At 40.8% G+C, this 26,944-nt stretch overlaps 6 protein-coding genes across 7 annotated transcripts; 4 read left to right on the top strand and 2 right to left on the bottom strand.

Annotated features, from left to right (window-relative positions):
* Positions 1 to 2,280: 2,280 nt before the first annotated feature.
* On the top strand, positions 2,281 to 19,560 carry LOC6573674 (enhancer of split m3 protein). 2 transcript variants are annotated; one of them, XM_044007364.1, is made up of 2 exons: positions 2,281 to 2,939; positions 19,148 to 19,560. In XM_044007364.1, the coding sequence occupies exons 1-2, from the start codon at positions 2,473 to 2,475 to the stop codon at positions 19,170 to 19,172; spliced, it is 492 nt and encodes a 163-aa protein (XP_043863299.1). In that variant the 5' UTR covers positions 2,281 to 2,472; the 3' UTR covers positions 19,173 to 19,560. The 2 variants fall into 2 exon arrangements, with proteins under 2 accessions (XP_043863299.1, XP_001999740.1); XM_001999704.4 differs by lacking the exon at positions 19,148 to 19,560 and having other exon boundaries at positions 2,282 to 3,550.
* LOC6573675 (enhancer of split m4 protein) lies at positions 5,187 to 5,963 on the bottom strand. Its single transcript, XM_001999705.3, has one exon. The coding sequence runs from the start codon at positions 5,874 to 5,876 to the stop codon at positions 5,406 to 5,408; it is 471 nt and encodes a 156-aa protein (XP_001999741.1). The 5' UTR covers positions 5,877 to 5,963; the 3' UTR covers positions 5,187 to 5,405.
* On the bottom strand, positions 12,677 to 13,611 carry LOC6587138 (enhancer of split m5 protein). Its single transcript, XM_032733501.2, has one exon. The coding sequence runs from the start codon at positions 13,519 to 13,521 to the stop codon at positions 12,967 to 12,969; it is 555 nt and encodes a 184-aa protein (XP_032589392.2). The 5' UTR covers positions 13,522 to 13,611; the 3' UTR covers positions 12,677 to 12,966.
* LOC116804893 (enhancer of split m6 protein) lies at positions 18,824 to 19,159 on the top strand. Its single transcript, XM_032733761.2, has one exon. It carries the CDS (start codon positions 18,885 to 18,887, stop codon positions 19,131 to 19,133), a length of 249 nt encoding a protein of 82 aa, XP_032589652.1. The 5' UTR covers positions 18,824 to 18,884; the 3' UTR covers positions 19,134 to 19,159.
* A 2,974-nt stretch (positions 19,561 to 22,534) lies between the features above and the next one.
* LOC6573678 (enhancer of split m7 protein) lies at positions 22,535 to 23,499 on the top strand. The gene has a single exon (XM_001999708.3). The coding sequence runs from the start codon at positions 22,621 to 22,623 to the stop codon at positions 23,248 to 23,250; it is 630 nt and encodes a 209-aa protein (XP_001999744.2). The 5' UTR covers positions 22,535 to 22,620; the 3' UTR covers positions 23,251 to 23,499.
* A 2,212-nt stretch (positions 23,500 to 25,711) lies between these two features.
* On the top strand, positions 25,712 to 26,489 carry LOC6573679 (enhancer of split m8 protein). The gene has a single exon (XM_001999709.4). The coding sequence runs from the start codon at positions 25,811 to 25,813 to the stop codon at positions 26,360 to 26,362; it is 552 nt and encodes a 183-aa protein (XP_001999745.2). The 5' UTR covers positions 25,712 to 25,810; the 3' UTR covers positions 26,363 to 26,489.
* Positions 26,490 to 26,944: the final 455 nt, after the last annotated feature.

The raw sequence follows: 26,944 nt of genomic DNA, 5'->3' as shown, positions 1-26,944 counted from the left end.
CGAAAGTTAAGTCCGCTTGTAAGCTGAAGCTCTTGTTATTGTTGTAATTGTGATTGCTGTAGCCGTTATTATTGTTGCCACTGTTCGAAGTCAGCGGAAAAAAAGGCCAAGCCAGCAACCCAGCAAGCAACGGCTAACGGAAGTCATGGCCAAAAGACAAACAAACAAACCAGAGATTCTGCAGCATCATGGGAACTGCTTGGACCGGCAAAAAAAAATATAAAATAAAAAATAAGAAGAGAAAAAAAGCACAAGTGTCATATTGCTGTGCTGGTGATAAATAAAAAACAGGCAACATTTTATACACATAGTGTGTGTATGTGTGTGCCCCTTAAGAGCTGGCAGCTGCCCAGCTGCCCAGTAGCTGTAGCCGAGATCAGCGAAAAGATGAAATAAAACATCATCTTAGAACGACAACCGGATGTTGAAGTTTATTGCGCTGAACGTTGACGGCGACAACATTTAGCTATGCAAAAGTATTTCGGCTACTCCCGAGAAGCTGTAAAAGCTGGCGACGATGACGACGTCGACGAGGACTGCTGGGGACGGCTACGCTAAATCGATACGCTTCAACGAAATGCTAGCCACTTAATGTTGCTGTTATAGTTTTGTAGTCGTAGTTGTCGCAGTCATCATCATCAGCCAAGCATGCGACATAATTGCGCGAGTTAAAGCCCCCCAAACAAGCGACAACAACAACAACAGCCGCAGTAACAGCAATCATCAGCAACAGCAGCAGCAGCAGCAGCAACAACAACAACAAGCAGCAAAACATTTCAGCAATCCATCGGATCGCATCACAATCCAGCCATCCGTCCAACGTGTGGGAAACACACGACAAATCTGTTTCCCACGGTCTCGTAAAGTAGGCACAACACAACACACACTCATAGTAGGCTCCCATTTGTGCATATGCATGTCTCTATATGCGTGTGTGTGTGTGTGTGAGTGAGAGCACCAAAGAGCCACAGACGACGACGAATAGGAGCCGCCGTTGAAGCAGCAGCGCAACTGTCATCATTGACAATAAGTATGACATGGACGATGGCAACAGCGACGGCGACGACGACGGCTGTGGCAGCGGCAGCAGCAGCAACTAGCAGCGACGGCATACTGAGAGCCACGCGCAGAGCCATTCTCACTCCAAATCCGAAATCCGAAAGCCACGACTGCGACGCGACGCCTCGCTCGGCAATCAATTTTCGAAGACGACGCGCGCCAGAGCGCAACAGGGCACGCTCTCTCGCTCACGCTCAGCCAATGCAGCAGATCAACAGTGCTTTGCCGAGTCGCTCTGCTTCGTAAACTGTCGCAATAATATGCCAAAGAGCGCACAGTGGGCCCAATGTAATTAATATTAATAAGTTATCAGACATGCCAAAACTTATATTCAAACTTTTTGTTCAATTCGATATATAATGTAAACAATTAATATATTTATACTATTGATATATACTACAGCTTCTTAGACACTATATGTATTTATGTTATTGGCAAAACACATATTGAAAAAATATATGTAATATAATTATTGTTCAGATCATACTGTTTTATATATAATACAATATATAATTTTTTTCCAAACATTCTTGAAAGGACATTCGCAGCATACTTTAAGGAACAGAAATTGAAGGAACAGAATTATTGAAACTTAATGTAAATATCTATATAGCCTTTTTTGTAATATTGAATAAAAAAATATTAAATATTTACCTTATATATTTTTGTTTACATAGATAAAAGTGATTAGTCTTCAACTCCTATCTATATTTGATATTAAGATATTGCTGCTCTCAAAAGTAGGCAGTACAAAATATTTGTGAAAATATATCATTTCTGGATTTTTCTGTATTATGTAAAAAGAGTGTCTCTGCTATGCATTCGTTTCAAATAAAACTAATTAGATGCAAACTAAATAATTATAATATTGTTAAGGAAAGTGAAATCAATATTTGTTTATTTCATTAGCTAGCCCACACAAATTAGTCCACCACCAAGCATCGAGCACTAGTTATTCAGTAGCGACCCACTGTGCAGTCGGTTGCCAGGCAGCTCGGCTACCCCAACCCCAACCTGTGCCTGCAACGGACTTCACAGTAGCCTCTCTTTGTGCGCGACGCCGAGTGCCGCTACCGAGCCGAGACCGAACGCGCACGAATGCCACCACAGCCCCGCGTGTGTGTGTGTGTGTGTGTGTGCGTGTGAGCGATCATGCGGGAGCTGAGGCCCAGCCGCTGCGCTGGGAGAGCGTCGTATAAAAGTAAGGTTGGGAACTTGTTTGCCACTCATTTCATAAACGTGCCGCCTGTTGAACGGAACGCTGAGCGCGACGCACGCGCAACCGCCCCCAAAGAAGTGACGATATCGACGTGAATATGTGCGTCTAGTACGGTGCGAGCCAAAAATCAAAATTTGAAGTAAATAAACATAAAACTATAACAGAGAATAGTGAAACGTGACTCGAATCACAACATGGTCATGGAGATGTCCAAGACGTATCAGTACCGCAAGGTGATGAAGCCGCTGTTGGAGCGCAAGCGACGGGCGCGCATCAACAAGTGCCTGGACGATCTCAAGGACTTAATGGTGGAGTGCCTGCAGCAGGAGGGCGAGCATGTCACGCGCCTCGAGAAGGCCGACATACTCGAGCTAACGGTGGATCACATGCGCAAGCTGAAGCAACGCGGTGGCCTCACCCTGCACGCCGTCGGCAATGCTGCGACCGGTGGGAGCGGCGTGGCCGCCTCCAGCACCAGTGCCGCCCACGTCGAGTCCTTTCGCTCTGGCTATGTGCACGCCGCCGATCAGATTACACAAGTGCTGTTGCAGACGCAGCAAACCGATGAGATTGGCCGCAAGATTATGAAGTTTCTATCGACGCGCCTAATTGAGCTGCAGACTCAATTGCTGCAACAGCAACAACAACAACAACAACAGCAGCAGCAACAACAACAGCAATCTCTCTCTCATGCCACAGGACGCTTGGCCTTTCCGCTGCTGGGCGGGTACGGCGCCGCAGCCGCAGCCAGCTACAGCGCCTTCCTGGCGGGCAAGGACGAACTGATCGATGTGACATCCGTGGATGGCACAGCGCTATCCGAGACAGCGTCGATTAGCTCGCAGGAGTCGGGCGCCTCGGAACCCGTCTGGCGGCCCTGGTAATCAACTGGCTGCCTGCCTGGCGACATCATCTAATTTCTAGATCTTATCTTAAGTATTCCAAATGGCTATTAACCGTTCGCTGCAGCCATTATCAGCAGCAGCAACAACAGCAGCAAAATCTGTTGTCTTCCAAAGCAAATTGTGACGACGAGTCATTTCACTGATTTCGTTGCACTGTGCATTGTTTTTAAATACTTTTAAGTTTATTTTGATAATAACTGTAAATTGTTGCATTTCAACTGTGATATAACTAAAGTACGTGGCCTTTCAACTCACCTGGAATGCGCCAACATCCTAATAATCTTTGCTAAAGTTCCCTAGAGTTAAAAGTGTCCTTTGTTCATAAGTAAAGGCATCTTTAAAAAATATATTCATATATATATAACTACATTAAGCTTTAAATAATTTATAAATGTTAATTTAGAACTTATACATAAATAAACAAAAAGTTCTCATGTGAAAAAGTCAACTATGTTTTTAATTAAATAGAAGAACTGCCAATTAACCGGATTGCGTGTTCCAATTGGATGCCAATTGGACAGGGTCTACTTAACTGTCGCAGCCAAGTATTTCGCAATTTCATTTAAATTATGTGTATTTATGTGAAATGTTTGCATGGATTTCGATATATTATGAAATTTTATTTGAAGCAGAATACTAGATACTGGAACAAGATATAATAAATAATAGATATAGAAATATTAATTGGATTATATTACCCCTGCTTTATATACATATAATCAGTTAAGATGCCTACTACATTAATAATATTTTGACTGCTGGAGATTAGAGCAATCAATTCTTATTTGCATATTTCAAGACAAAAGGTTAATGAATGGAATACTACAGATAATATTCTATGTTAACAGGGAAGGGTACGCTATGCAGAAGAGACGCAGTGTAAGTATTCAAAAACCTAACTGTATATTAAAATTACTACTCAATCCCATATATTCTCACTACTCTCGATCAAACAAGCTATTGCTACACTACAGCCCGCCCACGCGGTTTGTTATTTAAGGCAATCAAAGTCATTTAATATCATCAAATATGTATTTATTGAAAGGTTTACAATGCAATGAGGCAAAGAGCAAAGACACTGCTCTCACATTCACATATCAAATTCAAGCAGGGCATCAAATCATAAATACTCTGTATTTTCTTGATGCCTATCTATTGACATTAAATATGCGCTGAGTGTGCATTCAATGAATTTTCAAGCATATCTTCACAAATCTCCACATATCTCCAGTGCTCTCATTTCAAATGTGATCTACTACCACACACAAGCACGCACACACAGCCACACTCACACACACACACACTTGCATGTGCTGACTTTTACTTTTATCAGTCGAACATCTCTTCACATTTCATGCAACAAGTACATCAGCATATTTGAAGTTGCCTTCACACAAGCAATTAAGAGCTTGTAGCTACTGTAAATAGATGCAGATACAGATACAGATACAAAACTGCATACATACAAACATATAGAGATAATATGAATGTGGTTAAATATGTATACATACACACATAATGTGAATGTCTGAATCATTTATGTAATCAACTGTGCATCAGCGAAGATACGAGAGCATCCTCTTCTTCGGCTGGAAATAATTAAATAACTGTCCAATCCAATTGGACCCCTTGCACGATCAACGATCCCTTGTCCAGATTCTGATTGGCGACAGCAGGTAAATGCCAGAAACTGGTTAGACCTGCTGGCAGAGAAAACAACCCCTAAATTTGATGCTGTTGCATGCAATCTGAATTTTACCTGCATGCAGGTTAAGACATAAACAAAAGCCTGCCCTAATAGGGACACGGCAGGGATTGGGTTCAGGCTCAGGTAGACCCAAAAGCAAACAATCGATCGGTCACAGAGTGGATTAGCCAACTCAGACTACTTAACAATGGTTTGCAGTTATGCAAAGGTTATTAAGTAGTTTTTTGTTTGCTGGGGATAGCTGAAAATTGAATGGCATTTAGGAATGAGAACAAACAGGAAGTTTTTCTTTTGAATTGTATATATATTTTGTTTTTTGTTAAAGTATGAGTTAAAATGTATCACAATTTTGTAAAGCTCGATTGAGTGTTGCGACTTGCTGTTAATTTTGATTTGTTGTGGATGCTCAAAATTAGCAGAAGACGCTTTAAAGCAGGAAGCTGGAGCCGCTGATCGCTGGTCCCAGAAGTGGAAGACATTGTTGCGTGTGGGTGGATGACCAATCGTTGGTTGCTTAGGCCTGCACCCAGCGATCCTGGAACTGTGCGACGGCGATTTCGTTGGCTGTGCTGCAGTAGAGTGGCTCGACGAGATCGTTGTCAGCGGGCAGATCGGAGGCGGCGGTCCAGAAGAAGGTGCCATGGGCGGTGCGCACAAAGTGAACTGGCACGGTGGGCAACTGCTCGAGCTCGTAGTCCTCCATTTCGCAGGAGGCGGAGAGACGCTCATTGGCCTCGTTCTCATAGGATTCCAGAGAGTCGGCGCAGGATTTGTTGACGATGGACTCAAGATCAGCATTGCGGCTGTTCTCCATGGACTCCAGGGATTCCAATGAGTTGGCCTTGTGTGTGTTTTGCATGTTCTGCTGCTCCTCGACTTGCTGCTGCTTGAAGATCTTTTGCAGCAGCTTCTTCACGCTGTAGGATTTCTTGTTGCTCTTGGCGTTCATGTTGTTGGTGATGATGATGTTCTTGTTCTGGCACATCTTGAATTTTGTTGTGTTTTGAGGTTGTTTAGCTGAGATGCTGAGATGTTTACTGTACGAAGCGTAGTGTTCGAATGATGTCTGATCCTCTGAGCAGTCGGCCTTTTATACCCGCACAGGACCAAAAACGAAACCCAAGACCCGACAGCAGGTCGGGACGACGAGGGTTGAAGCAGGCAGGCAGCCAGAAAGATACACCAGATACACTCGGCGAGTGTGGGAAAGTACAAGGATACGTGCACAGACAAAACACTGTAAACGAGAAAATCCTGAGCGCACCAACACACAGATGCACACACACATTCAAAAACGGCAGGTGTGTTTCGAAACGGACGGCTGGGACGGACCTGCACGCCATTAACCTGCATGCGCTGGAGTGTGAAGGCATGTCATGCTGCTCCGCTTCCACCTGCTGCTGGTGTATAGCAATTTTATCCTGCGCCAGGATCGTGAGAAACGAGACTTTCTACCAGTTCCCACAGTTTTTCGAAGGATCCTTTTTCGAGCCTATTGAAAGCAACAACAACAACAGCAAACGAATCTTTTTGCTGATCACTTTTGGTTTTTATATGTTGTTATCGTTGTTGTTGTTGTTGTTGCTGCTGCTGCTGCTGCTGGCAGCTCTTTATGCACTTATCTCGTTTTGGTTGGCATAGAAATCCCTTTTTTTCGGGTCTTGAACACGTGTGCATCGGTTGCCCCCGCAAACGTGGGAGAATATTTTCAATTTTCAACGCTCGAACGACTCGAACAATTAATGGCCTGACAGCAGAGGCCCAGATCAACTAGTTGAATAGGCAAACACATTGGACTCACTGAGATCTGGGATCATTTAATGCGCTGTAATTTCAAATTTATAAATTTTTTGTGTGCCTCGAGGCGTTGCCCGAAACGAGCGAGAAAAAAGGAGGATCACAAAAAAAAAAAAAAAGAAAAAGGAGAGAAAAAAATTTAACCAAAAACGTGTCAGGCATTCGAAAGCCGAAGGAGTTGCTTTTAATTTCATTTCGATGGCACACAATTAGCAGACGACCCCTGCGCTGCCCTGCCCCGTCTCTCAGTGCCTTATTAAGGGGCACTTTGTGTGCTTCCATGGAGCAGGAGCTAAGAGCGAGAGCTCGCTCGAGCGTTGTCCTTTTTGGACCTCGGCTCGGTCGCAAGTTGGACACGTGATGGCGCGTGAGGCGTCGACGTTGGCAGAGAACGAACCATACCGGGGACGATCCTGTACTTAATGGATTGCCTTTGACTCGACTATAAATATTTGAAGCCCCTGAGCGTTGGGTTTCTTTTTTATGATCTTTATCTTTTTGGAGCTATAGTTTGTTTTAGTTTTTTTCTTTTTCCATTTTATTTTTTGTGCAGACAGAGAGACAAATTAAGATTCCAGCAGCGACTGGGCTGGTGAGAAGTTGTAGGCTGGCGTTAACAGTTCCAGTTCCCAAATGTGTTGGTACCTAGGGATTGCTGTGGTCCTATTGATGTGCTCCTTAATCACAAGGCTCGCTTTGTTAGTTGAGCTGATTTGTGTGTGTGTTTTCTTATATTTATCTTGAGCTGAGCTCACCTATTGACGTTCAATTAGAAGTGAAGGCAACAATCTAAGCATTTGTTAGCACAGCAAAGCAGAGCCATAAATAGTCCACTGATAAGAAAGAAAGTGACAATTGGTGCTGTTTGTAGATTATTATTTATAGTAACTTTGCTTCTGCGACAGCACTACCAGTGTGTGCACACTTTTTGAATAGGGAGCATAAACAAAAGATAGCTGCAGTTCCAGTAATTTATTCAAATGCGCTCCCTGATGATGTGTAATTTATACAGAAAGATCTCAACATTTTTTATAGCCATAAACAAAGTGTAAGTGTAAAACATGAATATTTATGTTAATCAATAAATGTATTTAAATATATATTTCTAAATTATGAATTATTATGAAAAATTATGTAAAATTATGCTTAGATTTTTATTGATAACAATAAAAATATTTCAAGGCCAGAATTGTCCAATTTAGTGAACTATAAAATTTCTTTAAAAAAGTGATCAAATTTTAATATACATAATGAAATTGTAAATTTTTTAAATATTGATAAATTAATTTTATTTTTGTAATTTATTTTTTAATTTTTATTTTTTAATTTATATTGTAGAATCAATAAACCATATATTGAGAATCTTTATTATATAGCAGTTCATATACTAAATATTTGCTATTATAGGATCCATATTAAAATTTTGAAATTATTTTTATATATATAATTTTAATAATTATTATTATTGTTGTTTTTATTAACAATTTTATTATCAATATACGATTAAGCAAATGATCAAACAATGAAATTAAACAATAATAATATAATACATAAAATTATAATATACATTTATATTTTAAACAATTAATATTATTGATTTTATCGTTGCTTTTATTATAATCATATTATCAGGTTTACTGTGGCTATTATCATTATTATTATTATCTTAATTATTGTTATAACACAAGTTTTCTCAATAGTCCTACATACATTTTACGATCCACATTCTTATTCTAAAATTATAATATTTCATTATTGATACGATATACTTTGATATCATACTGCATTTATTAAATTTATATCTAAGAGATATGTCTTAATCGATTACCCCAAACAGTAGCAATTCAACTTTCTCAAGAAGGACATTCTAGAAATCTCCATTTGATTGTCTGATAAACTCTATGATGACTTGCTTAGGCCAACCGCTCAATTTACCACTGAAGACTTGATTTTGCAACTATTATTTGTGGTATAAAAGATCAACGGCATAAAGAAGTCGCATAATTCCCAGAATATATCCTTTAAAAAAATAACAGAAAGAGCTGAGCGATTCGTAACGTTTGACGAACGTGCAAAGAGCAGAATTTCATGGAATTAGAAATTAGGGCCTTGTATGTTTTGGTTGAATCATTCTAGCATATTATTGTTATGCACGATTGTTTGTTCCAATTGTGTTTCGTCCTTGGCTCTATTTTCGGTTGACTCATTGCCCGAGTTTTCCATTTCATGGCCCACGTGCATGCCCATGCGATCCAATAGAATAGCCACCAAATATTTCTATGGCAAACCGAAAACACCAAGAAAATAACAAATAAAAAAAAATAAATAAAAATAACCAAAAATAAAACTAAATAAATGATCGTACGAAAAGCCCTGCTGGGGGTCCCCTGACTCTAGAGATAGACCGATAGCTACCACTGTGGCGGTTTTCGGTTATTTGGGCTACCGTGGTGCCTTGTTGTTGGCCTAAAATCGTTTCTAACGAAATCTCTTGACCTGCTCGCTCGATGAACACGTGCACTGATTTCTTATCGTTGCCGATCATTTAAGGTTCCAAAATTGTAGATTAGCCCGAAACACAAAACCTGTGGCACACAAAAAAAAAAAAAAAAAGTAAAATTGGAAAAAAAAAAGTATATATACATATATCAACAACAACCTGACCCCTCACCGATTGCCATTGTTTGCTGGTGCTTAGATTCCTGTGCGCCTACACACACGCACTTGCACTGGGATTGGAATTGGGATCGGGATGGTGATTGGGTTTTAGGGCTTGGTCTATGGGTATGAGAACGTGCATCGTCTTGTTTGAACACGTGACGACCTCGTTTTAAGCGCTGCGGGATGTTTGGTGTTACGACGCCGTTTCAAAATTGCAGCGTCGCCAACAGACACGTCTCGCTGATGTACTATCCATACGATATGCAGCAAGTGGCCAAGTGAATCGCTGCGGTACGTGCGTAACTAGCAAGCGGCAAATTTTCACACATGTGGCAGCAGCAGCAGCGGCAGCAGCAATAGCAGCAAATCGGGAAATGCCCGCAATCAGGTCCAGTTACAGGACTTGGATTTTCCAGCAATTCATTGGCAGTGCTAACTATGCCGATGTTACGGTATTTCCGCTAGTCGCCAGCCTGGTCAGCGTGAACATCAAACGAGGCGTGCGAAAAATTCAACCGAATGTAACCCTAGAGCCGACTCGCACTTGAGTCCAATTGAAACCGAGGCAGCCATGTGTCATGGGCCATGAGCCATGAGCCATGAGCCATAGAATAGATCAAGTCATGTGCGCTGCAGTTAAAACAACAACGACTACAAATCGCAGCCACATTTGAATAGCAGCGACCCACACGGCGGTTTTGTAATGATAAAATAACACAGCATAGCACACACACACGCACTCGCACACACATGCGGCACACTCATAAATGCGCTATAAAAATAAAAATAATAAAAAAAAGAAATAACACATGTGGGGTCCTTTTTTTCTGTCATCATATTACATGCAAGAGACGGGACGGGCGCACTTGACACGAGACAGCGCGACATGTTGAATTATCTTTTAGTTTACAAATTAGTATGTGAGATGCAGGCTGTTCCCGGAATGCAGACATTGTTAGTTTAGGATCAGGATCAATGGGCAATTGCCGTGGCAGCACTGTTTTTCTCCTTTTTGCTCTGCTCTTTCAGTCCGCCCATCACTCAGCGCACGTGCAGCGCACAAAAGGGGTTGTAATTACAGTTTAACTCAGTGTCGCCGCCCTCCCTAAAAACCAGACTCAACACCAGCACCACACAGCACCACACAGCACCACACAGATCGCACCACACAAGACAGCGAGCGGTCTATGCAGATTCGATGGCAACACGTGCATATTGATGAGCCCGTTGAGCTGGCGAGGCGTGGACAGGTCCCAGACTCGTTTCGTTTCTCGGTTAGCCACTCAGGGGCGTCGCTGATCGTTGCAGCTAAGGTTACACACACATATACATATATATGCATATATGGAAAAAGCCAGCTTAAGGGTCAGGACCTCCTACTTGCGACCCTAGGGAGCTCGAGTTGCTTGCTCGCTCGCAGCTGGGGTGTTTGGTTGCGTTGACACGTTTGGTTTACCGAACGAGTTCCTGGGGAGCCATTCCAGCAGATACGTATGTAAACAAGCACCTACAAAACCTACAAGACCCCATTAAGACGGAGCACATAAACGAAAACCGAAAACCGAAAACTCATTAAAAAATATCGAAAGTGTCGTCCCTTTTTTGCCTCGATCATTCCACACGCACGCACGCACAAATCTTCCAATTTGGAAATCGTTAGCGTGTCTAGTCCCATTTAATCCTTCCAAGACTAATTACAAAATTGTAGACGCCAGAGTCCTGTTACGCATACCGATAAGGCGAGTAATTTAAGAGCTGTCCCCATTAGATAGGATATCTTACTCTCATATTGGGTTTCAGCAGCTCTCATTCTGAATGCCGAGCACGCAACTCTCCAGATAGCGCTCCGATATTGCAGTCTGATCTTGATAGCAGCCGCAGACAAAGGAGCGTGTCAATGTTTTGAGGCAACACCAACAGGTTGAGTAGAAATAAGATATTGAGTTGAGGTACAGTTGTGCCAAACCTCTAACAATGGCGGAATAAAGTACTTTCATTTCACCCGAAAGACAAAACAAAATCAGATAATATCGTTGACTAGAATAAGGGCAGTTTAAAGAAATCTCAACAAAAACTCATTCTTGAGCATTGAGTAATATTGGTTCAAATATTTTCCAGGTCGAGTAAACTTAAGTTTCTATTCTGATTTATTAGGCATTTGTCAGGCTTGCATTGGTAAAGATTATCTTTTACAAATTCTTTTGCATTAGCGTAAGCAAACATTTAACTGACATTCACTGTCTATTAAAATTTTAACCGAACCTCAATGTTTTTACTCTCGCTGAGTAGAACAAAAAAAAAACAAGTAAGAAGGCTCCAGTCGAGACTGCTCGACTAGGAGATACCCTGAACCCTCTAAGCTGATATTCTAATCATTCTGCACTTCTTTTATGCACACATATATATGTACATACACATGCATTCACACGCACGCATAAGCCTGCGCTCTGCTAACTGCGCAGTAAGCAGCGACTGCGCTTGGGCTGCGCTGCAGTGTGGGCAATATTATGAGAATTTATTTGTTGAATAATTTCTTTTGTAGACATAGGATCTTAATAAAACTTTCAGAGCGTATTCATATGGTGAATATGTGTGTACATTCCAAAGCACAAGTCTCTAGTACTTGAAATGCGTTTTTTAAAAATTGGGGGAAAGGGGGCGTGGTATCCAAAATCTGTAAATTACAAAATCTTTGTATCGATTACCTTTATATACAACGCAAATTTGAAGACTCCAGGTCCGAGTATGCATGCCAAATTTCAGCTTTCTAGCTCTTATAACTTCTGAGATCGACGCACTCATACGGACGGACGGACAGACGGACAGGGCTATATCGACTCAGCTCATCGCGCTGATCAAGAATATATATACTTTGTGGGGTCTGCCACGCCTCCTTCTGCCCGTTACATACTTTTTCACAAAACCATTATACCCTGATTTCCCATTTTCAATGGGTTCAGGGTATAAAAAACACAACTAAATATATATTAAGTAAAAAAATTGTAAACAATTACTTCTAGCCCAAAACCCCAAATAACCTAAAGAAAATCTCGAATATTCAAGATATTAAGGAATTCAATTCAAAAAACATTTAAATAATTTAAGTAAAATTCCAGATCCTAAAAAATCCATACCCGAAAATTTCCAAAAACATATCTGAAATTCCATATATTAAAAAAAACCCTTGACAGAGCATTTAAATTGTTATTATTAAGAAGATTCTCACTTCTAAGCAAAACCTTTGCCCAAAACCCCCCAAAAACCCCTCTGAAATGCAAGATATTAAAGAGTCCATTGAAATTTGTTTTTTTTTTTTTTTTTTTAAGTTTTAGTTTTTATTACTATTAAAGCTTGTAATATTTGCTTATTGCCTAAAGTTAGTAAACAAAATCTGGCTACATATTTACAATTAGGCTTAAAACTATTAAAGCTGGTTTCCTTATAAGTATGTTGTTCTTAGATCTACGTAAAGCTCTTGTTATCACAGTTTACATCGAGTCAATTGGAAGACATGATTCGTTGTTATGGTTGTAGTTGTAGTCAATTGGAAGACGTGATTCGTTGCTATGGTTGTGGTTGTAGTTGTAGATGTTATAGATTGTTGATGGCTTTGTGGTTTACCAGGGGCGCCACATGGGATTGCTGGATGGCTGTGGACTGGCTGCTGCGTCAGACGCCTCGGCATCGCTGTGATAGCCAGAGGATGCTGGGCTAACTGGACGACTGATTGGCGATGATTCCAATTTGCTTTGCTGCTGCTGTTGTTGTTGTTGTGGCTGATCTGCCTGCAGCATGCGCTGGAACTCAATGCCCAGATGGGTCATCACCGTTTTGCCAACATCGACGCTCATGGCCGGCGTGCAGGCCATCACCCGGGAGATTTCGCTGACGGCGTTCATGTAGCCGTTTTTGAAGCTGTCCATGGGCACAGGTGAGACGGGCGCCTGCTGCTTGATGAGCTGTTTGCGCATGAAGACAAGTGCGGCCTCGAGCATTTCGGCCTTGTCCAGGCGCAGTATGGCATCGTCGCCCTGGAACTCGGCAACGAGTGTCTTCAGCGTGTCCAGACACTTGTTCATGCGCGCCCTGCGCTGCCGCTCGAGCAGCGGCTTCTTCACCTTCAGGTAATGCTGCGTCTTCGAGACGAAGGCGGTTTCGGTTTGTGGTGCCATTTCAGTTGTGAGATCGAATTTAGTGCTTGCTTGAGCTGTGCACGGCTTGCAGGATGCTGTGTGAATGATGCTCTACTCGAGTGTAGCGTCGGCTTTTATAGGCGCACGCATCCTGCAGCCTGTAGTCTGTAGCCTGCAGTCGGCAGGACCTGCTGCAGGTAGCCAGAGTTGCAGAGAAATCTAGAAATCTCGCTCTTTCTTGCGCTCTTGCGCTCACTGCGTGGGAAAGGAAATCGTAGCTAGACCCTAAAAACTGAGCTGCACGGCAACAATAACTATAAGACGATTGTCTAGTTGCGTGTCTGAGGCATTGTAACTGCAATTAAACCGTAAAATTCTGACCAAGAGGGCCCAGACAATTGACTGGACGGTGGTGATTTGTCTTGGCCAAGCCAAAGGTAAAATTGATGCAAAGCTATAAATGTTCGGGCTTCGATGTGGTTTTATGGCTGCATCCTTTGTATCCCCATGATTCTCTGACCGGACCGCAACAATTTACTCAAAGTACTGGCTGTACCAATTTGACTTCAAATTGAACTGGATATGATGGTATTGTCTTATATAATGAGCTAAATTAGTTATTTGTTTACTTTAGTATTTGTTTACATTCGATCTCATGCACATGATATAACATCAAAAATTAATTGATTAAGTATTTTGCAAATCAAATTCATCAAGCCATATTACATAAAATGAGTTCGATTAAGGATTGGCTGGAATTACTTGTCTTGTGGTTTGACAATTGCGTCAATTCTTTTAAAGTTATTGCCGAGTAATTGATTGATTGATGGGTATTGAATATATACAAATTTATTATATTAAAATATATGTATATTAAATACGTAATATATAATTTATAGTACAGACTTGGTTTGGCTATACATACATATGTATATTGATTTCTTTTGAATTCATAATTTATTTGTAGTTTATTATTTGTTTAAATCAAATTTTTATTAGGAATGAAGTATTGTTACTGAAACTGGTAATTATTGTATACTACTATACTATACTATATACTATACTACTATTATTGTAGCTACCTACCTATGCTTTATTTATTTTAAAAACTTACTACTACTATTCGAAGCATTGCATTCATTTCAATATTGATTTAATTGAAAATATTATTTTGAAAATTTATAAAGTAATAAGTTGACTATGCCTATAGATCTTTCTGTTAAGAAACTGCGAAATTGTAATATTTATGATTTAGGCGTTAAATAAAAGGTTAGTATATATATATTGGTCGCTGCTGTTTGTAAAGTATAAACAAACATAGATCTGCATTGAATTATATTTTGAAGTTATATATCACCTTGATTTATTAGCTTAAGTACTAAACTAGTTTCACTATGCTTATTGGAAAAAAATGTCTCCATCCATACTTTCAATTAAATTAATAATTAATATTAATCTGTCTCTGAATATACGTGTACGTATACTTACTTTTAACACAACAAAACAAATAACGAGAGTCTGCTAAGCCGCAATCAGCTATCCTTTCGAAATGCCTTTAGAGAGTTAATCCAATTACAGCTCACAAAGTCCCGTCCCAATAAAAATACAATATTTTATAATTACACTCGGGCTGGCATTGCTACAAACTACATACGGCGACTACAGCAAGCGTCTGTAGAGCTCCAATTAGGATGCATGCTTATAAGAAGGGTAGGTAAGTAGGTAGGCAGCTCCATTGCGGAAAGTGGCACCCGCAGCTCGGCAGCTCGGCAGCTCGTCCGACGTCTGTCGTCTGTCGTTCACTTGTGCGTCGCTTGCTCGATTTTCATATCGTGAGAGCCGCTCGAGTAACGTCGTGTGTTTCCCACGCGATGTGCACACCTGCCATTTAAGTCGCTTATATGGTTACGATTACAAACAGCAGCAGCAACAGCAACAACAACAGCAACAGCACCAGCAACAACAACAATAACAACATGAGGGCCTCGACTGTCGACGGCACACATTTATTGCGCCGGCGCGACGCGTATTATCAGCGTCGTGTGGCTGGCTGCCCTGACGACTTGGCTGACTAGCTGACTGAGTGACTGACTGAGTGACTGAATGTCTGATTGTCTGACTGACTGATTACTGACTGCTTTACTTTAGTTTTTCACTCTTGTCGTCATCATGTTGCTGCTGCCGTCGCCGTCGCCGTCGCCGTCGTCGTCGTCGTCGTCATTGTCGATTGTTTAATTTAAATCGTCGTCGCGATGTCGGCTACTCGGCTTCAGCTTAATGATTATACCTCAAAGTCTGCCTCGAGGTTTCTGCGGAATTGTGCGCAATAGTTATTTGTACTTTACGACATGCGCTAATTGAACCGCCGAGGAGTTTATGAGCCACAGCTTCAGCCTCAGCTTCAACTTCAACTTCAACGACAGCCGCTGATTGGCCAAAGCTGAAGGTGAAAAGTTGGCGCTACCGTTGACGTGATTGGAATTGAGTTTGTTGTATTTTTTTTTTTATTGTCGGCCAACATCAATGAGTCGTCAATTGAGGATTTGATTTGATGAGCATTGGGTCATGTGTGTGCGCCTAAGAACATGGACGGAAAAAACCTCAGAGCCAAATTGACAACAGGTGCAAAACTTAACAAATTTGCAATCCGACAGATATAATTCAGAGCGTTGCATGCAGAGGAGCAAAGCTGAAGACCTTGAAAGTCAGTTGTAATGGAATTATACCAAATTATATACATAATTACAACTCACATTTCAGATAATATGAATAGCGATTAAAAATAAATTTATTGATAATGGTTCAATTCTAGTGAAGACAAATTATTCAGAGGAACTTGTATTTTATATAATATATTATTTATATTTATATGTATATACATATGTATTTAGATATACAGTTAAGGTAAATAATTTAATGTAAGGGTAATTACTACCAAACTTTATATAAGATGATAATATTCTTTAATTGCCGGATATGAGCTGATAAAGGATGTGGATCATGGCTCCAAAGAGCAGCAACTACATGATCGGTGGAATTCGAAACATGAATTGGGTTGATAGTCTCTTTAAAAAAATATATATATATATATTTATATAATCTATGGCAATTTAAAAAGATTTGTAGAAAATAAAAACTTAAATAGAGCCTTAGTTCGAGTTTTACATAAATCAGTAGTAAAAATCTATTCTGAAAAGAAATTATTAGCATAATAAGTAACAAATTTTTACAGAAATGCAATGCAATGTACAGATTAAGCTAAGAGATTAGATCACTAATCTGACCAAAGATTAGAAAGACGCTGATAAAAAAAAACTAGTTTTTAAGAGCTTAACAAATAAAAGGTGGGAAATATTATTTAATTATTAATAATTCATGTATACATATATACATACTTTTATACGTACATACATACGTAATTACATAAATACATAGACTAGGCTGGTGTTCCTAGTCAGATATTCAAGGAGAGATTATAATCATATGTTTAATATTCCGACGAGAAAAAGCTTAGACCTATTGTTACTAAATTATTCAGTGGTATATTGATTGAATCCACGTTTATTTATGTTCAATAGGATAGGATGTAGCGCCTCTAATCGCTAGTCCTCTAGTGAGGGACTTATTTTACCTATTCTTATTAATATTATTAATTAATAGATTCTCAATTGAAGCCTGGCAACATTTTTATATTTTTAGTGACCAAAATCTCAAGTTTATTATTTATTTAAAATTTTTTTATTTTATTCATTTAAAATTTTAATAGGTCATATTTATTTTTAGCTCAACTACTCAATGTGACACGACGCACTTCACCAATAAATATCCTAGAGAATACCGAATAACGACTTGTCCAAAGCTCAAGTTAACCGAAACCTGATGATACAATGTCAACACCTAAATCACCTGGAATTGCTTACCTTATTTGCCTGTGTATAAAAGCATATTTATTTGAGCATTAAGAGAATATTTCCCAGGCATTATAGCTCAAAAAAGTCAACTTGAAATTAGTTGAGCGTTAACTGGGCAATTGTCAAGAGAAATCTGCGTGGGAAGAGCCAGAGCAAATGTTCCCAACACCTGCCGACGATTCTAATTAGTTGAGTCTACGTGGACCACCAGACCTGGGTTAGTGGTAAACGCACTGCGACACTTTAGGCCACGCACTGATAGACTTACGTGTCCATAGCTACAACCACTTGAAAACCACATTCCATTAACTAACAATTTCCTATGCAACCACCCGAAATGTGGCGCGTGCCACACCCGGCCACAGCTTTAATTGAAACTGACTGCAATAGCACTCAAATTATAATCCACAAAACGCCCATAAAAACTCAATCAAGTGGCGATCAAACAAAACTGAGCTGCGCCACCTTTGTGCACCACAGAGCGAGCCAAGTGACAAGCAAATCAAATATATGACTGGCCACGTGACCGCCCAACGCCTCGCAGGCGACTCCCGCTGCTGCTGCCACAGCGCAGCACGAGGCAAGTGCGTCTGCCACGCGACTCCTGCCAACGGCCAGAAGCTTCAGCGCACTTGCAAATTTCAATCAGGTGCAAAGCGGCGCAGGAGGCGGCGGCACTGGGGCTTTTCAATTTTGGTATGCATTTGATAATTGAACGCGTGCCAATTAGGAGATGCGAGCAACACACATACACTCGCACACACACACACACACACACACACACACGCACGCTCGCACACTCGTGGACACACTTGTCCGAGCAGGCTTTAGAGGTCGAGCGAGACTTTCGCCAGGCAGCAAGTGCAATATGTGTCAGCCAGTCAACATCCACCACCAACAACAACGACAACAACAACAACAACAAGAACAACAGCAACACGAAACGGGCTGTGGCCTAAATTGCAAGCAGCTGCCACTCGAACCGTGGGATATTTTTCCCCTAACCAAACCGAGGGCCATCGAACCTTATCCATGGGAACCACAACTGCTCGACGCTCTCAATATTTATTTTGTGCGTTCGTTATATTGAATAAGGAGAAAAAAAAAACACAGCACAGAGAGACAACAAAAACGAAGGGAAAGGAAGCCTCGACAATGAGGGGTGCGGACGACTGACAAGATTATCCTGCACGTGTTGAGCTTGCTCTCCACTTCGCCTGCGCTGAAAGCGTGGCAGGCGAGTGTTGGGCGGCTGCTGCTGCCGCAGTTGCCACAGTTGCCGCAGCAAACTTGCAACATCGGACAGCCGCGTGCTGGGCACATGTGTTGCGCATGTGGCACTTGTTCGCTGGGTGGTGATGGCGGCGATGGTGGTGGTGGTTTGCTCGACTTTTGGGCGGGATGCTGTGCTATAAAAGCGCGACACTTGTTCACCCAGCAGCACAGTTCAAATTTGCAACGCGACACGCAAACAACAATCTAAGCACGAGTATGTCGAGAGTTAAGAATCTAATTGCCAAAATGCTGCAGCGCCGCGGCAAGTGCAACGGCAGCAGCAGCGGCAGCGGCCACAACAACAATAACAACAACTTCAGAGATTGCCAGCACTACGAGAGTCTGGAGGAGATTGCGCAGAATCAGGCCAACGAACGCATGCTGCAGGAGACATCGAATGCCGCACATCAATTGCTCTTCTGCCTGGAAACCGCAGACGGTTGCTTTTATTGGCATGCACAGTAGTAACAGCAACAACAACAACAACAACAAACCGGTAGTTAGAAGCGGTCAAATGTATGAATGAAAAGACTTCTTCAATGAAGCCATCCAGCCAGTCAGTCAGTTCGATTCATGCACTCAGCATGCGCAACAGGTTGCATGCAACGCATGGGCAACTGATAAACAAGTTGCCACTGCAATCAGACAGGCAGCTGGACAGGATGGGAGTTACCCACTCAGGCAGGCAGCCATCAACAGCAGCAATGTCAACGATGTTCCCCAGGCCAAGGTGTGAATCCAAACTTTTAATGTCCGCCATATGCCAACTTTAAATAACTTGTGATATGTTTGTAATATATAGCTATATATTCAATGTCGGACCGGAGTTTAGTATAAATGTTTCTAGAGTTTAAGCTATAAATAAATGACTTGCAAAGTAAACCTAAAAATATTATTTGAGTTTTATTATTTATTCATTAATAATACAATGACATTGTATGTCTATTAAATTGGCTTGAAGTCAATTTTCAGCGGATGATTGAGTTGTGTTTACGGTTAAATCAACTCCCTTCAATACAATGGGAAATAATAACATTTCTAAGTTAACAACATTATTATAAAATAAGATATTCACTATATTTAATATATTGCATTTGTATATTTGTATTTAGTTATACGAGTATACATATGAAGTTTCATTTCACTTAATATTAAATTCCATAAAATTTGATACACTTAAGATCTAAAGCCTGATGTGACTTGAAATCTTATTTTACAATTATTTTAAATTTCATTTAATCTTATTTTAATTGATATTATTTATACATGATCAATTTTATTATAACAACATTCTGACATTATTATTATTATTTTTTTATTCTAATTTTTTTTTTTTTTTTTTTTTAGGGAGTTTGTCATAACTTAATTTCTATAGTTTCCATAAAAGTCAAATGATCCTATAAATGCTTAAACATTTCCTATAAAGCCAATATAAAATCTGAACTACAGAATATTAATTTAATTAAAGTTAATCCACATACAATTCCTCTGTACAATCTATGATAATCCATATGTTTCGAATTTGAATTTAGATAAGGTTTCGCCCGAGTTCCGTCCACATTCGTTTAGCAACCCTTTTGACGCCTGCGCGCCCTCGTTTCGCAAGCATCTAACCTGGCATTTTACGTGTGTCTGTCGCGCGTTATTACGCGGTCCAAGCATGCGCACATATTCAATTACACGGCCAACAACAACAGCAACGACAATAGCAACAGCAACAGCAGCAGCAATAATAACAACAACATGAATAGCCACAACGATGACAAGAGCGTTGCATTGACAATAAGCCGAGCAACCCCCAAGTCCGTTGCGTGCCTAAATGTGCCCCTGTTAAGAGTCGTCGATCTGTCGATCCGTTCGCCATGTGCAGTTGAAAAAATGTTCTCACACTCTCGAAAAGATTGTAACGGCTTGCTGTTCAGCACACTCTCAGCACGGCATCGGCATCATCATCATGCTCTGCCATCTCATCCCCCTGCGCATGCAATGCGATTGCCTTGCTCTAAATCCCTGTCTCTCTCTCTCCCTCTCGCCCATGATCGGCTGCTCGCACTTCCTGCCCGTGGCCAAACTGGCCACGTATATTGTTTATATAGTTAACGAATGCGATACATTTAATCTTTAGTGTGTGTCAATTTGCCGTACAGTCGTTTAGTTTGCATGCCCCGCATCGTCCCTACAGCGTCCCTACATGCTCGTTACCCGATTCCTGGCTGCCCGGTCCCACGACGTGCCCAGGCATGCCACTTAGCGTGGCCCAAGTGTTCAACAGAAGCTACAATTCAGCATTCATAATTGACAACAAGAACAACAACAGCAACAGCAATAGCAACACCAACAATAAGAACAACAGAGATAGCAACAACAGCAGAGAGGAACCTCTGGGCCACGTCTGGCAAGAAAAAAAATTAAATAAAAGGCAGGTGGTAGTTTTTTCGGTGGTACTGTCCACACCACTCTCCATGACTGGATCTTGGGCACGGTCAGATTTACAGTGGGGCAAGCGCAGAAATAATGCTGATAAATTTAGATTAATATACGATTTTCAGCTAAAATTTAAATAATATTTAATCTAGATAAATATTTAATTAAATATACCAGAAGACTTGCTTAGTGAAATATAAATAAACTCTGAAAAATAATAAATAAATAAAAAAAAGTTTACAAAAATATATATATAAAAACTTCCAAGTATTAACTTTATATTCTTACAAGACCGACATTATTATTATTATTATTTTTTTTATACTTCCCACGTTTATTTGCCAAACCTGTAAAATAACTTAGAGATCTATTCACACCTACTTAGTCCGAAAATCCCTGGGCGTTATCCATTTGAAATTCAGCCTTGTAGCTTCACTTTTCCACTCGCCATATTTCCTAAAATTCTATCTCACAGTCAGTACCGAATTACCGGAGATTAACCGTATCAAGTACAGAACATGCCACGTTTATTCCACAACAGATCTCTTAGTTTTCTACCTTGCACTACCTTACAATACCGAAAACTTTCACGACATTCATTCCCACGCAAAGGCAGTACTCGAAAACCCTGAAACTAGCCACATCAAGTAAGGGACATGCCACGTAAAATCCATAACAGATTTTTAGCGAGGCTGCAGAATTTTACACAGCAAGTAGAAGAAACACGTAGTGGAAAGTCCTAAAGTTCATTCAATTCAGTATTGTACAAAATTTCCGCATGTGTTTCGCCCACTGTGCAATGTGCATAAGGGCTCAAATCGAAGACTCTGTATCTAGCTCCCTCTATCTCTCGCTCGCTCTCTTACTCTCTTACTCGCTCACCCTACACGGCCGAGCGATTATAACTTATAACACCAACGAGCGAGAAAAATCTTGTGGGAAACTTGAGGGCAAAGTGTTTCCCACGATTCGAACGTCAATGTAAAAGAAAACAGAGAAGAGCTAAAAGCGGCAACAACAACAACAACAACAGCAACAACAACATGCTGAACATGTGCAACAACCACCACCAGCAGCACCACCATCGACCACCGACACCACCAACACACAGACAGACGCACCATCAGTTTCATCCCCTGCCAAGACACAACAAACTTGTTTGCCGAGCCAACAAGAGAAAAACCAACCACCAGCAGGCGAGGATCGCTGCAAGGCGCAGACGCAGACGCTGACGCAGAGGCAAACGCACCGAGAGCCGATAACCGAAATACAGACACGAACCGAAGCGAGCCGAACGACTGAGTAATTTGCTCGTCAGGTGGTGTTGTTTTTGTTGTTTCCACTCTCTGCCGTTGGCTCTCTTTGTGCGTGCGCTGAGCACGAGACGCGGTCGACGTCGACGTCGGCACGTGCAGCTATAAAAGCAGCTGTAACTGGAGATGGCAGCAGCATTCTCAACGCAATCGTCGTGCAGTACACATCGTACAGCTCAACTTACATTCAAACAGACATCGCCAAACAACGCAACATGGCCACCAAATACGAACAATCAAAGACTTATCAGTACCGCAAGGTGATGAAGCCCCTGCTGGAACGCAAGCGTCGTGCACGCATCAACAAGTGCCTGGATGACCTCAAGGATCTGATGGCCGAGTGTGTGGCCCAGACTGGTGATGCCAAATTCGAAAAGGCCGACATCTTGGAGGTCACCGTTGATTATCTGCGCAAACTGAAGCAGTCCAAGGCCGCCAATTCCAATTCCAAGGCCGCTGCATCCGCCACTGAGCACAGTTTCCGTGCCGGCTACATTCGTGCCGCCAATGAGGTTTCCCGTGCACTGGCTGCACTGCCCAAAGTTGATGTCGCCTTCGGCACCACGCTGATGACCCACTTGGGCATGCGCCTGAATCAGCTGGAGCAGCCCATGGAGCACACAGCGCCAATGTCAATGAACACGCCACTCAGCATCAACTGCGACTCCGTCTACTCCAGCAAGAGCAGCAGCAGCAGCAGCAGCTCCAGCAGCAACCGCGACACCTACAGTCCCGTCTCCAGTGGCTACGCCAGCGACAGTGATTGTGGCTCATCCACGCCCATTGCCGCCCAATCTCTGCTGCAGATCAGCAACAACGGTACCAGCGTCTGGCGTCCCTGGTAAAGGAGTCCTCATTAGCTCCGCAGTCATCGGGACACGCACGCAATTGCACTGTCGCTTTACAAAGCTTTACAATGATCTTCATTTTGCCTCTAATTAAGTGTTACGCAGTTTTCTAAGTTAGGTCTGTGATAGGGCACGTTTTATTGACTCCATTATAACAATTAGCCAGAAGTCTGTTAGCCAATACAAATGTTTCTAGAGTTTAAGCAAAAAACATGACAAAACAAAACCCAAAAAAAAAAAAAAAAAAAAAAAAAACATAAATATAAACAAGAAATATGAAAAGAAAAATAATTGCCTCTTTTGTTTTAAAAATGGATCATATTTATTTATTGCAGCATCTTGAACTCTAATCAGAATAATCTGTTGGAATTTAATTACTCTTACTCAGGTGTAGACACACCATTTTCTAATTGGAAACCCATCACAAGATAATTATAATTTAATTATATTTAAATTTTTTTTTAATATATAATGATTTTCTACCAAATGAAATATAATTATATTACGTTTGAAAGCAATTTGAAATGTCTATGAATACACAGTTAGACACTGTATTTTCCCTTTGTTCAACTGTTTTTTTTTTTTTTTTTTTTACATTCAAATCAGTTAGATAAATAGCTATAAGATTTATAAACCTGCATTCTTAAAAATATATTCAACTTGAAATATATCACTAATTAAAATAATATATTTCTAAAGCAGTGCTGAACACTAAGTTAGTTTGTACTTATCTAAATATATATTTCTTTGGTTTTTCTATTATCAACACATTTAAAGAAATATAAATTGTAATACAATTAAATCTTTTTATTTTAAGAAAAAAATATTTAAGCAAGTTATATATATAGAATAATAATTTTTTTATATGTGGTATATATAAATATTTTTATATTTTGTAGAAAAAAATTCAAATCTGAATACAAATATATAAATATACATATCCAATTAATATATGTACATATGTGAAACTGATTAACTTAAGACCAATTAGATACATATTCAATTAAAATCTGTAAATATACATACATATAGATTCAGGTCTGAGCCACGCCTTCTTCTGACTGCTCCTATACCATTTAACAAAGCCATAACAACCTGAAATCAAATTGTATAATGACTGAAATAATAATGCAAGTATTAACTGAATTTTTTATTGCAAAAATATGAAAATATTATGAATACTATGAATACTTTATATATGAAAATATAAAGAACAAAAATCAATATTTTTGATTAATTCTAAGCTAATAAAAGTTTCAAATACACATATTATTTAACATAGTTTATATTATCGAAAATATAGAATATAATTATCAATGTTTATTATCAGCTGCAATCCTTGTAAATTATTATAATTGATACAATCAAAACTCTCTATTATTAACCCTTTTTTATATCTTATCGCATCCTATGTCTTAACTAATTAGACAAAATTGACAAATATAAATTCTAATTAGCGCTGCTCATGGTACAAAAGTGACCACTTATACCTAATTTAGGTAATACAAACATCTATTGATTGCTAATCTAAAATGTTAAATAGTATCAAGCTCGCAACTCAATTTCCAATTAATTAATAATGTGTCTGCTAGGCGTGAAACTCAATCAATTATTGCTGATAACTCTTAGCTGAGCACTAAAGGTTAGAGGTCGAGGGGAGGATTGCAAGTAAGCCCACCGATAACCCAGTGCACCCAGCGATCACCTTTGCCCGGTCTGCGGTCCACGCGCTGCCACGCTTTCAGCGTCCGCCTGACCTGGCAGGCCAAGGCAGAGACAGAGGCCAAAGCCAAAGCCAAACGAAGCCAATATGCCACACTAATTGTGCCCAATAAACACTCATCGGGCAATGGGAACGTGGAAACCAGGGATCGAGGCAGAGGCCGCATTATGCCATCATCATCTGCATACATTGATGAAACAATAAGCGAGAGATGGCACGGCAGGATAACAATGAGAACGGGAACGACCCACGCACACGCACAGGATGAGGCAGTGAAGTATGCATTAAGGATAATAACACCGGTCTAAAGAGCAACTACAGCAGCAGCAACTGCAGCAGCAACAACAACAGCAGCAGCAGCAACAACAACAACAACAGCAAGAGCGATGCCCAAAATAGCGACAGCTGCAAAATTTGTGCTCTGATCCTTTAAAAAAGCGAAGCATGTGGCCAAAAGGAAAACAAACGAGAGAAAAAAAAATTGTGTGAGAAACTTACTTTCAGGTCGGTTCCCACGCCACGAGCCACAAGGATTGCCGATTGTCCTCCATGCCAGCCGCTCAGTTGCAGCTGTTCCACACAGTTCCAACGCCTGCGTGTCAGAGAGGGAGAGTAGCGTAGCCAGGGGCATGCGCGTGCGTGCGAGCGAGACGGGGTGCGCTCATGCGTAGCCGTGGCCGAGGGTGGATTCTGAACTTGGGCCCTGAGCGAACTATAAAAGCAGGGCACTGCCAACCGAAAGACATCATTCACGATACAGCCAGCGACAAGGCAACCACGTGCATTTTGTACACTGCAAAACGCAACTGAAATTAATAAAACATACACGTAAAAATGGAATACACAACCAAGACACAGATCTACCAGAAGGTGAAGAAGCCGCTGCTGGAGCGTCAGCGTCGTGCGCGCATCAACAAGTGCCTGGACACGCTAAAGACACTTGTCGCCGAGCTACGCGGCGATGATGGCATTCTGCGCATGGACAAGGCCGAGATGCTCGAGTCAGCTGTCGTCTTCATGCGCCAACAGAAGTCAAACAAATCAACAGAAGCAACTGCAGCAACACCACCCATGCCACTGGAGAGCTTCCGCAATGGCTATATGAATGCCGTCAATGAGGTGTCACGTGTCATGGCGTCCACACCTGGCATGAGTGTCGACCTGGGTAAATCGGTGATGTCGCATCTGGGCCGCGTCTACAAGAATCTCCAGCAGTTCCATGAGGCACAAACAACAATGTACGCATCGGAGGCGGCCACCGAGTTGAGCATCAACTGCAACTCGGCGCCTCTCAGCCCCGCCTCATCCGGATATCACAGTGATTGCGAGAGTCCTGCACCATCGCCGATGCCAGAGGAGAGCGAGAAACTGTGGCGCCCCTGGTAAAGCATCAGGCAATAGGCAGTAGACAACAAGAGGGAAAACAAAAGAAAACGCAACTGTGATAACCAACTGTGATGGGAACAAAACAATTAGTAAAGCAATTAAATAAATGCAATTAAGAAACATAAAATTATTTGACTTATGAATCATATGGGTTTGGCAAGCATTATGGTGACTTTCACTTTAAGCATTGGGCACTGGAAGAGTAAACAAACAAATGCAACAATTTCTTATCGAAATTCTGTTTCCCTTGAGATTTTCACTTAATTTAATGAAGCGTGGGTATTCGGACAATACAAACTTAATTGATTTACATTATTCGTAAGAGTTTTAGCGTTAAATTTATTTTCATTTTCAATTGAATTTATTTAAATTTAAATCTAAAATTTATTTATTATTTTTATTCGTAATATAAAAACAGGGGTTTTTTTTTTCTTTTTTAGTAAATAACATTATAGATTATATTTACAATTAGTATGACAAATAATATTGCATTGATTTTGAAATTTCCATTGCGCGCCAGATTAATATTTGCAACATACACAACAATGTTGCATAGACGATAGATAAAAGTCTCCGATATCC

The sequence above is a fragment of the Drosophila mojavensis genome, unplaced genomic scaffold, assembly GCF_018153725.1.
Source record: "Drosophila mojavensis isolate 15081-1352.22 unplaced genomic scaffold, ASM1815372v1 contig_16, whole genome shotgun sequence".
Lineage (NCBI taxonomy): Eukaryota > Metazoa > Arthropoda > Insecta > Diptera > Drosophilidae > Drosophila > Drosophila mojavensis.
This window is presented reverse-complemented; position numbering and strand designations above follow the sequence as displayed.

Coding starts and splice junctions, on each gene's coding strand:
- LOC6573679 (XM_001999709.4), top strand. CDS start 25,811: ATGGAATACACAACCAAGACACAGATCTACCAGAAGGTGAAGAAGCCG.
- LOC116804893 (XM_032733761.2), top strand. CDS start 18,885: ATGTCGAGAGTTAAGAATCTAATTGCCAAAATGCTGCAGCGCCGCGGC.
- LOC6573674 (XM_001999704.4), top strand. CDS start 2,473: ATGGTCATGGAGATGTCCAAGACGTATCAGTACCGCAAGGTGATGAAG.
- LOC6587138 (XM_032733501.2), bottom strand. CDS start 13,521: ATGGCACCACAAACCGAAACCGCCTTCGTCTCGAAGACGCAGCATTAC.
- LOC6573678 (XM_001999708.3), top strand. CDS start 22,621: ATGGCCACCAAATACGAACAATCAAAGACTTATCAGTACCGCAAGGTG.
- LOC6573675 (XM_001999705.3), bottom strand. CDS start 5,876: ATGTGCCAGAACAAGAACATCATCATCACCAACAACATGAACGCCAAG.